The sequence below is a fragment of the Macaca thibetana genome, chromosome 19 (genome assembly GCF_024542745.1).
Source record: "Macaca thibetana thibetana isolate TM-01 chromosome 19, ASM2454274v1, whole genome shotgun sequence".
In the NCBI taxonomy this organism is placed as follows: Eukaryota; Metazoa; Chordata; class Mammalia; order Primates; family Cercopithecidae; genus Macaca; species Macaca thibetana.
Window position 1 is genome coordinate 7,387,509 of NC_065596.1, and position 13,126 is coordinate 7,400,634.

General features: G+C 55.2%; 2 protein-coding genes across 6 annotated transcripts in view; both read right to left on the reverse strand.

Moving 5' to 3' along the window:
* The window catches only part of OCEL1 (occludin/ELL domain containing 1), a 65,060-nt gene that overhangs the window by 22,671 nt on the left and 29,263 nt on the right, over positions 1-13,126 (reverse strand). The window lies entirely within an intron of this gene.
* The window catches only part of MYO9B (myosin IXB), a 135,649-nt gene that overhangs the window by 4,497 nt on the left and 118,026 nt on the right, over positions 1-13,126 (reverse strand). For 3 of the 5 annotated variants that reach the window (XM_050769405.1, XM_050769404.1, XM_050769408.1), the window contains exons 23-35: positions 11,091-11,157; positions 10,647-10,771; positions 7,593-7,729; positions 7,192-7,382; positions 5,990-6,088; positions 5,711-5,884; positions 5,185-5,226; positions 4,805-4,916; positions 2,721-2,794; positions 1,903-2,095; positions 1,679-1,807; positions 1,285-1,390; positions 825-956 (exon numbers count right to left, since the gene is read on the reverse strand). In XM_050769405.1, coding sequence (XP_050625362.1) covers positions 825-956; positions 1,285-1,390; positions 1,679-1,807; positions 1,903-2,095; positions 2,721-2,794; positions 4,805-4,916; positions 5,185-5,226; positions 5,711-5,884; positions 5,990-6,088; positions 7,192-7,382; positions 7,593-7,729; positions 10,647-10,771; positions 11,091-11,157 — 1,581 coding nt within the window. The remainder of the gene's footprint in view (positions 1-824; positions 957-1,284; positions 1,391-1,678; positions 1,808-1,902; positions 2,096-2,720; positions 2,795-4,804; positions 4,917-5,184; positions 5,227-5,710; positions 5,885-5,989; positions 6,089-7,191; positions 7,383-7,592; positions 7,730-10,646; positions 10,772-11,090; positions 11,158-13,126) is intronic. The other 2 variants (XM_050769407.1, XM_050769406.1) reach the window with 1 other exon arrangement.

Consider the following 13,126-nt stretch of genomic DNA (forward strand, 5'->3'; position numbering starts at 1 on the left):
TAATTTCTTAAAATTTTCTTTTTGAGACGGAGTCTCACGCTGTTGCCCAGCTGGAGTGCAGTGGTGCAATCTCAGCTCACTGTAGCCTCCGCCTCCTGGTAGCTGGCATTATAGGCACATGCCACCAGGCTCAGCTAATTTTTGTATTTTTTCTTCCTTTTTTTGAGACGGAGTTTCGCTCTTGTTGCCCAGGCTGGAGTGCAATGGTGTGACCTCGGCTCACTGCAACCTCCGCCTCCTGGGTTCAAGTGATTCTCCTGCCTCAGCCTCCCAGGTAGCTGGGATTACAGGCATGCGCCACCATGCCCAGCTAATTTTGTATGTTTAGTAGAGACGGGATTTCTCCATGTTGGTCAGGCTGGTCTCGAATTACTGACCTCAGGTGATCCGCCCGTCTCCGCCTCCCAAAGTGCTGGATTACAGGCGTGAGTCAACTTGCCTAGCTTAAGTTTTATATTTTTAATAGAGATGGGGTTTCACCATGTTGGCCAGGCTGGTCTTGAACTCCTGGCCTCAAGGGATCCACCCACCTCGGCCTCCCAAAATGCTGGGATTACAGGCGTGAACCACCATGCCTGGCCTAATTTTTAAATTTTCTGTAGAGACAAAAATTTAAAATTTCAGAATTTTTTGTAGGGTCTCACTATGTTGCCCAGGCTGGTCTCAAACTCCTGGCCTCAAGTGATCCTCTTGCCTTGGCCTCCCAAAGTAGCTGGGATTACAGGTGTGAACCGCTGCACTCGGCTCTGGACTTTTCTTACACATTTATTTACACAGAGATGGATGGAGTTGTCGTGGGGTCCCGGGGCAGGGCGGGCACTCACGTGGTAATCTTGAGGACATCCTTCATGCTGGTCAGGGGGTCCGAGTTGTCAGGGCAGCGCAGGAGGCAGGGTGCGAAGATAATGGCCAGGGCCCCGGGCGACATGCGGTTGACATCCTCGAGCAGGGCCACCCTGCACAGTCACTGGCAGTTAGAGGACGGCTACGGCTGAGGGAGGGAGGTCCCAGGGAGCCCCGAGACTGAACTTCTGAGCCCTGGGGTGCCTGTTAGGAAAGCAGTGCCGCAGCCCAGCGCCGCAAGATGCTTCTGCAGGACAGAGAGGTACCTCAACGGACCCGGGCGGCCCAGCAGCCTGGCCCCCTCCCAGAACCCACAACAGCGGTCTGCATCCTGGTTCGAAACCACCACAGAACGCCAGCTCGGGTCTCCCTGGGAAATGCTGCCTCGGGGGTTCCCAGTGCGGCCCTAACCCCACAGAGGGCAGGTGGGGAGGCACTTGCTTGACGAGGTGGAAGATGAGTCTCTCCAGGGAGTTGTGGTTGGCCTCCGGAAGGTGCTCCAGGACGGCATAGATGGCAGCCAGCTGCTCCTGCTTCTCTGGCAGCTCTGCAAGCAGTGGAGTTTGAGGGCGTCAGCTCCCAAGGGTCCCCAAGGTGCCTGTTGTCCCCACCAACACGACCTGAGATGCACGGGTGCCATCCACCCTGTGGTGCCCACGCAAGAATGGATGGCTACAGAGGTGTCCTGGCCCCACCCCAAACTGGGAACCCGGTTTGGCTGGGCCGACTGCTTCGGGCCTCAGTTTCTCAGCTTGTGGACCGGGTGGTCCTGCCTCCTGGGCTGGTTACAGCAAGCGCTGTACCCTGGCCATGGCCACCTGCGGGTGGGGCTCACCAACGGCTCGGAGGAAGTCGCCGTACTGTGCGAAGGTCATGAGGGGCTCAGGCAGCTCCCGCAGCCACTGCTTCAGCACCCCCGTGATGGCATGGATGGGGAAATTCTCCAGCTTGACTGCTGTGGGGTCTGTGGGGTGAGTGGGGTGGGACTGGTGAGCGGCACACTGGTGAGACGGCTGCGCCTGGGGCCTGGCACTGCGCCCACCTGCCCGCAGTGCCCACCTGTCTGCAGTGCCTGCCGGAGCTCCCGAGTGCGGTTGGCGGCGCCCGACTTGCGGTAGAGACCCTCGGTGTACAGGCCGTGCATCTCCACGTGTTCCAGGAGCTTCTCCAGCACAATGGGCACTGAGGCCTTGTCGCTGGTCAGGCTGTCCACGCACACACCGAAGTGGCCCGGCTCAGCGCCTGGCTCGCCCTGCAGTGCCGGGTGTCGGGGGGTCAGGTCTGGGCCTGGCTGTCTTCCTCTCCAGCTGTCTCTGGGGGCCTGTCCCTCCTGGTCCCGCACAAGGCCCTCGGGGCTTCCTCTGCTGTTCTGTCCCTCCCTGTCTCCTTCTGCATAGTTGTTGGGGGTGCGGGGCTGCAGAGGTCAAGGCCAGTGTGGCAGCCACTGGGTAGGGGCTTCCTTTGTAGGCTACCCAAGGCATGGGTGGTCCTTCGTGGGGAGACAGCTATAACCTGGCCCCCACAGCCGCCTCACAGAAGTAGACCCTGACTCTTGTTGCGCCCCTACCACCCAGGACCCCATCCTTATGCACAGAGTTGGGGGGCCTCCCTCTACATGGCTCAGGACTCTCTCGGGAGCAAGGATGAGCAGGGCTGGGGGAGCTGAGACACACACACAGGCCTGGGCCCTGCCTGGGGGCCTCAAGGGGTTTGGACAGAACCAGGGACAATGGTGTGTTCTGCAGAACCAGAGGCCACAGCTGCCCCCTGCTGGCTGCTCAATGCTTCGCTTGGCCCTCACATCAAGCACCACCTCCCGGTGCACCCGGCTCTGAGTGGAGTGTCATTCGAGAGAGTTCCAGGCCTCCTGCACTCACCTTCCTCCCGTAGGTGTAGGAGCAGTGGCTCTGAATCTTGTGCACACACTTCTTGTGGCAGGTCATCTTGCACACTAGGAGGTCACAGGGTGGGAGTCACAGAGGGTGCTGGGGACCCCAGATTCCTGCAGCCGCCCACCCAGCTGGCCGGGGGCCGCCGACTGCCTTTTTTTTTTTTTTTTTTGAGACGGAGTTTCACTCTTGTTGCTCAGGCTGGAGTGCAATGGCGCAATCTTGGCTCACCGCAACCTCTGCCTCCCGGTTTCAAGTGATTCTCCTGCCTCAGCCTCCCAAGTAGCTGGGATTACAGGCGTGTGCCACCACGCCTGGCTAATTGTGTATTCTTAGTAGTGACAGGGTTTCTCCATGTTGGTCAGGCTGGTCTTGAACTCCCAACCTCAGGTGACCCGCCCACCTTGGACTCCCAAAGTGTTGGCATTATAGGCGTGAGTCACCGCACCCGGCCTGGATTGCCTTCTTTTTGGTTTTTGGTTTCCTTTTTTTCGTTTTGAGACAGGGTCTCACTCTGTCACCCAAGCTAGAGTGCAGTGGTGCTATCATAGCTCACTGGAGCCTTGACCTCCCAGGCCCAGGTGATCCTCCCAAGTAGCTGGGACTACCTCCCAAGTAGCCATGCCTGGCTAATTTCTGTATTTTTTGGTTTAGACTGGGTCTTGCCATGTTGCCCAGGTTGGTTTAGAACTCCTGAGCTCAAGCGACCCTCCCTCCCCGGCCTCCCAAAGTGCTGGGATTACAGGTATGAGACACTGTGCCTGGCCTGCCGACTTCTAAACCCACACTGCAGGCACCTGTGCCCTGACTCCTGAGAGAGGAGGCCGTGTGGGCAGGCTTCAGAGCTCAAGGTGGCCATTCGTGGCCTCAGACCCAGTCTGGCTAGTGGAACCACGAGCACGTGTTTGTGGGGACCTGTGACATCCTTGCCCCAAGGCCTCAGGGCCAACTCCTGGCAGAACTAAAGGTCTAAAAGTCCTGCCAGGAGGTGGTTTTGGGGACTTGGGATGAGGATGTCATGGGGCAAAGACAATGCTACTTTTCCTTCTTCCAACCACACTGAATCCCAGGCCACCCAGCTGATGTCTTGGGAGAGGGTACACTGGCTACGCTAAAGAAGAGAGTGTCTGGCACCTGGGAAGGATGGAATCAGGTGAGGGGACGGGCCTGGGTCCCGCATCTGTGTCTCAGGACCATGACAACTGACTGTTGGACAGATGTGGGGTGGTGGGGCTGCTTTCTGGGCTGAAAAGACCCTGGACCGACTGGTTCTGGCAGAAACACACATACGGCAGAGGCCCTCTTGGCCCTGCTGGGCCTCTGGAGGCTGCCTGGGCTTGGGTCCTGGCTTGGCCACCTCAAAGCTGTGTGACCATGGATCGGCTGGGTCATTCCTGGGCCCTGTCTGTCTCTTAGGGTCCCCTGGGGCTGAGTCTGGCCTACAGGGGAGGGACCATGAGGAGCCTGGGGAAGGAGGGGCCAGTGGTTCAGGCGGTGGAGCAGCGTATACACAGACAGAGAGGCAGGGCCCAGGAGGAGAGGAGGCTGCAGATGGGGGTGGACGCTGGCTACTGGGGGCCTCAGGGCCAGCTGAGAATTGGGCTCTGCCCCTCGGGTGATGGTGGACAGTTTGAGGGGGTGGGATATGGCTGGGGCAACGGTCCAGAAAGATCTGACCTGGTGGCTGGGCTGGGGTGAACACCCTTTTTTTGGTTTTTGAGACTGAGTCTTGCTCTGTTGGCCAGGTTACAGTGCAGTGGCGTGATCCCGGCTCACTGCAACCTTTGCCTCCCAGGTTCAAGTGATTCTCCTGCCTCAGCCTCCTGAGTATCTGGGATTACAGGCGCCCACCACCGTGCCCAGATAATTTTTGTCTTTTTAGTAGAGATGAGGTTTCACCATCTTGGCCAGGCTGGTCTCGAACTCCTGACCTCGCTATTCCCCTGCCTCGGCCTCCCAAAGTGCTGGGATTACAGGTGTGAGCCATTCTGCCTGGCCCTGAAGCCCTCTTGAGCAGTGAGGGGTGGTGGGGGACGTGGAGGGGTTTGAGGCCTGGGTGGGGAGCCACTCACCGCTGCAGAGCAGGGCCTTGTCCATGAGCCAGATATAGGAGAGGCACTGCTCGCACGACTGCGGGATGCTAACCTGGTAGCTGGCGAACACGTGCCCGTTGTGCTCCTGGACCTGTGAGGCCAGAGAAGGGCGCTGGGCGGGGGAAGGGGAAGGCAGCCCTCCCCAGCCACTGGTGGATGATGGCCCACGGGATCTCAGGGGTGGGTCTGCTTATTCAAGACTACGGCTCCGTATGTGCTGGGGAGAAAACACACTCACACGTATCCACGCACACATACGTGTGCAGACGGGCCCATGCACACACTGACACTGACACACACGTGCACGCTCCTGCCAACGTTCGCCTGCTGGGACTGTCATCCACGTGCAGCCTACTCACAGCGCGCTCCTGCTTCCGCTTCTTCTTCTGAGCTTTGCTCTGCTGTGAGGAACACAAGGAGGAGGTCGACGGGGGCCCCCTGGGAAGTGACCCAACCCACCCCTGGCACCCCATAACCCAGGAATCTGGGTACCCTGAACCCTCCCTCACCTGGAGTGGCATCATTGTCCCTAACACCCCCCATTCAGACACCCCACGCCCAGAAGTGAGGCCCTGTTGGGGACGGTGCAGGACTCCCCACCAGGAGGTAGGCGTAGCACAAATGGGTGTGGCATGTAATCATGGCAAGCGATGGGTAGGCATAGCATGTTGCATGTCATAGGCGTGGCATGGGTGGGCGTGGCATGTCAGGTGGGTGTGGCATAAGTGATCATGGCAAGGCACAGGTAAGCATGGTGTAAGTGATCATGGCATGGCATGGTGGGCGTGGTATGGGCAGGGCATGGGTGGGCGTGGCACGTCAGGTGGGCTTGGTGTAAGTGATCATGGCAAGGCATGGGTGGGCGTGGCGTGCTGGGCTGCCCACCTTCACTGGCTCGAAGTCATTCTTGGTGTAGCCACGGGTGAACTCATCTAGCAGTGACTGGAAGAGGTTGAGGACCAGGTTGGTGTCCTTCTCGCCGCGCTCAGTGGCCAGGTTGCTGACGACGATCTGGTAGTTCTCCATCAGATCCTTGTAGCCCACGTGGATCTTCCCGTTCTGTGGGAATGCTAGGCGTCACCCCGCAGGCCCGGGCAAGGGGCGGATGGGAATGACGGGTCTGAGCAGGGTATGGGAAAGGCTGAAGGCCGGGCCGCCACATACCGGGACAGAGTACATCGTTTTGATGTTGCTCCTGAACTTCTCAGTGGCTTCGATAAACAAGCTCTCGATGGGCGTCTTCTGGGAACGGAGATCATTTATCTGGAAGGGGAGAGGAGCTGACCCTGCGTGCCTCAGGCCTGGGGAACTGCGTACCCGAGGAGGTGCCCAACGGGTCACTTGTATCCTCTCTTAAGTCATCCCCTAGGCTCTTGGGATAAAATCCAGTCCCTCTGACCAAGCCTGATCTCTCCTCTCAGAGTTATAAATGTCAGAGTTATAAAGCCACTGACATTCACGGCAGGACTACTCTCCACAGTGGGGCCTGCCCTGTGCACCACAGCAGGTTAAGCAGCATCCCTGGCCTCTACCCACCAGAGGCCAGCAGCGCCCTCCCTCCAGGTTGTGATAACCCCAATGTCCCCAGACATTGCCAGTGTTCCCTGGAGGGCAGAATCCCCCCTAGATGAGAGCTACAGGTCAGTTCAGGGCCTTCCTGCTGCCCCACACAGGGGTTCAACACCCAGCCATACCTTAGGACCGGGATGTCTGGAATGGTCTGGTCATTTCGAGATGCCTCTACTCCTAGCAGGGTTTCCTGATCCTTCTGTGTCCCCATCGACCCCCTGTGGCCGCTGTGCAGCTCCCAAACGTAGCTCTATCTGCTGCAGGATTGCCCAACCCCCACCCCCATGGGGTATAACCCTCCTGAAGGCAGCCACAGCTTGCTCGCCTCCACTTCCGTTGCACACAGTGCTTCATCAATCTTTGCTTTGAGACCAAATATGCATCATTATTATTTTTGAGCCAGGGTCTGCTCTGTCGCCCAGGCTGGAGTGCAGTGCTGCGATCATGGCTCGTGGTGTCTCAACCTCTTGGGCTCAAGCGATCTTCCTGTCTCAGCCCCCAGAAGCTGGGACTACAGGTGTGTACCACCACACCAGCTAAAATCTAAACCTTTTGTAGAGATGGGGTCTTTCTGTTGCCCAGGCTGGTTTTGAACTGCTGGGCCCAAGTGATTCTTCTGCCTCAGCCTCCCAGGGTGCTGGGATGACAAACATGACCGCTGTCCCCGGCCTGAGCCTGCACTTTGTATTCTTGACCTGCTAAGCCCTGTGGTGTGTGTTTCAGAAAGCACTGCCTGGCTGTGATGGTTCCCCTGCGGACCGGGCCTCATGCCCCTGGCTCTCCTCTAGTGGTCCCACCTTGTTGAGCAGGAACTCGTCCAGGTACTTGAGCTCATTGGCGTTGGTGATCTGGCGGAATACCGATTCCCGCCACTTCTCTGACACCGTGATCTTCCCAATCTTGACGTTTCGGTTCTTCTTCCCTTTGCCTCCTGGCTCCTTGGTGCGCTTCTCACCTGCGGCGTGGCGGTGCTGGTGTCCGGAGGGGGCTGAGGATGGGACAGGAAGCAGCTGGTGAGGGTGGGTTTGGGGGAAAGGATGCAGAGGACCTCCTACGGCATGCCTTTATCCAGGGCCAGAAACCCCTGGCTTTGTGCCTAGGGTTTGGCCCACAGCCAACTCAAGGCCCCATTTGGGGACAATGAATGTCCCCAGGGACACTGGTGGCTCTGCTGTCCCTGAGGCTGCAGGTGACCAACCTTCCAGGCCCTTCTTCATGGTGGCAGTTTCCAGCACCACGTGCCCGGACACAGCATTCTCCAACTCCTCCACGCCCTCCAGGCTGTATTTTTTATCCTTGGTTTTATGCAGAAATAGCCTCTTAAACGTGGATCTGCAGGAGAAAGTACATGGCTTAAGTCTGAAGTGAGAATGGACGTGAGGCCCAGCCTCCCTGTGATTGGACACATGGCAAATGCTCTATCATTGCCTGACTCAAAAAAGGATCTGGCCTGGCGTGGTAGCTCACGCCTCTAATCCCAGCACTTTGGGAGATCGAGGCATGTGGATCAACTGAGGTCAGGAGTTCAAGACCAGCCTGGCCAACATGGCAAAACCCTGTCTCTATTAAAAATACAAAAAATTAGCCGGGCGTGATGGGTTCCTGTAGTCCCAGCTATTTGGGGAGGTTGAGGCAAGAGAATTGCTTGAACCCAGGAAGCGGAGGTTGGAGGTTGCAATGAGCTGAGATAGCACCATTGCACTCCAGCCTGGGTGACAGAGTGAGACTCTGTCTCAAAAAAAAAAAAAAAAAAAGAAAGAAAAAACCACGGATCTGGCTAGGTATGGTGGCTCTCACGCCTGTGTAATCTCAGCACTTTGGCAGGCTGAGGTGGGTGGATCAGCTGAGCCCAGGAGTTTGAGACCAGGCTGGGCAATATAGTGAAACCCCTTCTGTACCAAAAGTACAAAAAAAAAAAAAAAAAAAAAAAAAAAAAAAAAATTAGCCGTGCATGGTGGTGCACACACGTAATCCCAGCTACTTGGGAGGCTGAGGCAGGAGAATCGCTTGAGTCTGAGAGGTGGAGGTTGCAGTGAGCTGAGATCACGTCATTGCACTCCAGACTGCCAGACTGCCAGACTGGGCAACACAGTGAGATTGTTTCAAAAAAAAAAAAAAAAAAAAAAAGGATCATCTTATAAAGAGCAATAGCCCTTTCTTTGTACTGGCAGAGGAGTTACGTGAAGAAAGAAGGATACCAAACAGAAGCCACAGGGGGACTCCATTTTCTTTTCTTTTTTGTTCCAGTTGGGGTGTCACTCTGTCACACAGTGTGGAGTGCAGTGGTGTGATCGTAGCTGACTACAGCCTCAAACTCCTGGCCTCATGAGCACGATCCTCCCACTTCAACCTCCTGAGTTGTTGGGATTATAGGTACGAGCCATGCGCCTAGCACATTATCTTTTTTTTTTTTTTTTTTTGAGACGGAGTCTCGCTTTGTCGCCCAGGCTGGAGTGCAGTGGTGCGATCTCTGCTTACTGCAAGCTCTGCCTCCCGGGTTCCCGCCATTCTCATGCCTCAGCCTCCGAGTAGCTGGGACTACAGGCGCGCACCACCACGCCTGGCTAATTTTTTTGTATTTTTAGTAGAGACGGGGTTTCACCGTGTTAGCCAGGATGGTCTCGATCTCCTGATCTCGTGATCCGCCCGCCTCGGCCTCCCAAAGTGCTGGGATTACAGGTGTGAGCCACCGTGCCTGGCCAGCTCATTATCTTTTTTTTTTTTTTTTTTTTGAGACGGAGTCTTGCTCTGTCGCCGGGCTGGAGTGCAGTGGCCGGACCTCAGCTCACTGCAAGCTCCGCCTCCCGGGTTCCCGCCATTCTCCTGCCTCAGCCTCCCGAGTAGCTGGGACCACAGGCGCCCGCCACCTCGCCCGGCTAGTTTTTTGTATTTTAGTAGAGACGGGGTTTCACCGTATTAGCCAGGATGGTCTCGATCTCCTGACCTCGTGATCCGCCCGTCTCGGCCTCCCAAAGTGCTGGGATTACAGGCTTGAGCCACCGCGCCCGGCCTCTCATTATCTTTTAAGTTAGAAAAAGTTTTTTTAGAGACAGAGTCTCATTCTCTTGCTCAGGCTGGAGTGTAGTGGTATGATCACAGTTCACTGCAGCCTTGAACTCTTGGCCTCAAGGGATCCTCCTGTTTCAGCCTCCTGAGTAGCTGGGACTACAGGCATGCACCGTCCTGCCTGGCTATGTTTTGACATTTTTTTTATAGAGACAAGGTTTTGCCACACTGCCCAGGTGGTCTTGAACTCCTGGCTTCAAGTGATCATCCCACCTTGGCCTCCCAAAGTGTTGGGATTACAGGTATGACCCACGGCATCCATCCAGTCATGTGTCCTTTTAAGGGACAGAAGACAGAAGATAGACACAGAGAGGAAGGCCAAGTGCTGATAGAGACAGAGATTAGAGTAATGTAGCCATAAGTCAAGGAACACCTGGAGCCCCCAAAAACCAGAAGAGGCGGGAAGGATTCTGCCCTAGAGGCTTTTTTTTTTTTTTTTTTTTTTTTTTTTTTTTTTGAGACGGAGTCTCGCTCTGTCGCCCAGGCTGGAGTGCAGTGGCCGGATCTCAGCTCACTGCAAGCTCCGCCTCTGGGGTTCACGCCATTCTCCTGCCTCAGCCTCCCGAGTAGCTGGGACTACAGGCGCCCGCCACATCGTCCGGCTAGTTTTTTGTATTTTTTAGTAGAGACGGGGTTTCACCGTGTTAGCCAGGATGGTCTCGATCTCCTGACCTCGTGATCCGCCCGTCTCGGCCTCCCAAAGTGCTGGGATTACAGGCTTGAGCCACCGCGCCCGGCCTTTTTTTTTTTTTTTTTTTGAGACGGAGTCTTCCTCCGTCACCCAGGCTGGAGTGCAGTGGTGTGATCTCGGCTCACTGCAACCTCCACCTCCCGAGTTCAAGTGATTCTCCTGCCTCAGCCTTCCGAGTGGCTGGGATTATAGGTGTGTGCAATCATGCCCAACTAATTTTTGTATTTTTAGTACAGATGGGGTTTCACCATGTTGGCCTGGCTGGTCTCCAACTCCTGACCTCAAGTGATCCATCCGTCTCGGCCTCTCAAACTGCTGGGATTACAGGCGTGAGCCACCACGCCTGGCTGCCTCATGCAGTTTCTACTGAGCAAATGCCTTCGCGAACGTGCTTTGTAAATATGATTGGTTTAGGAGGCCACAATGCTGCGAGGCCCTGGCAGGGACCCCGGGCATCCTCTGGTGGCCTGAGTTCCCCACAAGCCCCATACTTACTTAGAGTCGACCTGAGAGCCCGGGGACAGCCCTGCGTCTGGGATGGAGGATGCGTCACCTGACTTCTTCTTCTGGACAGCCGGCTTCTTCGTGCTTCGCTCTCCGTCCGTGGTTTCTGTTGCAGGCTGCAAGATGGTGCGGGGAGGGCTGCTAAGGAAAGGCTGGCAGGCCTGTACTAGATGGTGAAGCCCCTGCAGGCATTTACACTCCATCCACCCACCTCACTTCCCGCTTTTTTTTTCTTTGAGATGGAGTCTCACTCTGTTGCCCAGGCTGGAGTGCAGTGGCTTGGTCTCAGCTCACTACAACCTCCGCTCTGCCATCGGGTTCGAGCGATTCTCTTGCCTCAGCCTCCAGAGTAGCTGGGGTTACAGGCACGCGCCACCACACCTGGCTATTTTTTGTATTTTTAGTAGAGATGGGGTTTCGCCATGTTGTTGTTACCTGAGCCTTGGCCGGGGATGGGAGGAGCTTGGAGACATCGCTCGTGGAGAAGGAGATGCGCCTCTCCCTGCGAGATCACAGAAACATGGCTTTTACTGACTAGAGCGAGTCAGTGGCATTCTCTTGTCTCAGTGGTTCTTAGGTTCTCACTTGGGCAGTTGTGACCCTGCCAGGGGACACTTGGCAATGTCTAGAGAGTTTTGGTTGTCACCACTGAGGTGGGGGGAAAGGAGTGGGTGGGTACTTCTGGCATCTGGTGAGTAGAGGGCAGGGATGCTACTCAATACCCTACAGAGAATGGTCTCCACTCCAGAGTGGTCCAGCCCCAGATGTTGAGTGTGAAGGGTAGGAAACCTTGCCTTAGCCCAAGAGAGCCTGTCTGCCTGCCTGCCTATCTATCTATCTATCTATCTATCTATCTATCTATCTATCTATCCATCCATCCATCCTTCTACTCATTATCTATCCATCCATCCATCCATCCATCCTTCTACTAATTGTCTATCTATCTATCCATCCATCCATCCATCCTTCTACTCATTGTCTATCTATCCATCCGTCCATCCTTCTACTAATTGTCTATCTATCCATCCTTCTACTAATTATCTATCTATCTATCCATCCATCCTTCTACTCATTGTCTCTACCTTCCACCCATCCATCCTCTTTATCTGTCTTCCATCTATCTCTTCATCTATCATCTCTACCTATCTTTATTTTAATTTTTATTTTTTTAGATGGAGTTTTGCTCGTTTGCTCAGGTTGGAGTGCAATGGCGTGATCTCGGCTCACTGCAACCTCCGCCTCCCAAGTTCAAGTGATTCTCCTGCCTCAGCCTCGCGAGTAGCTGGGATTACAGGCATGCACCAACACGTCCGGCTAATTTTTGTATTTTTAGTAGAGACGGGGTTTTGCCACGTTGGCCAGGCTGGTCTCAAACTCCTGACCTCAGGTGATCCATCCGGCTCGGCCTGGGATTCTAGGTGTGAGCCACCACACCCGGCTCTACTTATCTTCTACCCATCCGTTCCTCCATCATCTCTATCTTCCATCCATAATGTCTACCTATCTTCTCTCCATCCCTCCATCCATCAGCTCTCTATCTTCTAGCCATCTACCCATCCTTCTGTCTGTCTATCCATCCATCATCTCTACCTATCTTCCGTCCCTCCATTCATCGTCTCTACCTATCTTCCTTCCATCCATCTATCATTGGCATCTATCTTGCTTCCATCCATAATCTCTACCCATCTTTTTTTTTTTTCAGATGGAGTCTCATCTCCGTCACACAGGTTGGAGTGCACTGGCTTGATCTCAGCTCACTGCAACCTCCGCTTCCCAGGTTTAAGCGATTCTCCTGTCTCAGCCTCCCGAGTAGCTGGGATTACAGGCATGTGCCACCACGCCCAGCTAATTTTTGTATTTTTAGTAGAGACAGAGTTTCATCATGTTGGCCAGGCTGGTCTCGAACTCCTCTCAAACTCTCGGCCTCCCAAAGTGCTGGGATTACAGGCGTGAGCCATTGAGCCCAGCCTAATCTCTACCCATCTTCTATCCATCCATCATCTGTACCATCCATCCATCTATCCATCCATGCCTCTATCCATCATTACTACCTGTTTTCTATCTATCTATCCCTTCATCCATCATCTGTATCTGTCTTCCATCGCCTCTATCCGTTTTCCATCCATCCATCCCTCCATCATCTCTATCTTCCTTCCATCCATCCCTCCATCATCTCTATTATCCATCCATCCATCCATCCACTCACCCACCCATCCACACATCCTTCCCTTTCTCTCTCCCTCACTCCATCCATCATCTATTTATGATACTCCTGGCACGTGGTAAGTGGAGGCCAGGGATGCTGCTCAACATCCTATGATACACAGGACAGCCCCACTGCAGAGAATGATCCGGCCCCCAATACAAGCAGTGGGAGGCTGAGCAGGCCTGCTGCAGGGAAGGCCTGTCTCCTGCCTGACTGCTTTCCTTTGGTCCTGCAGGCCCTCTGGAAGAGGGAGCTGGAGATTCCA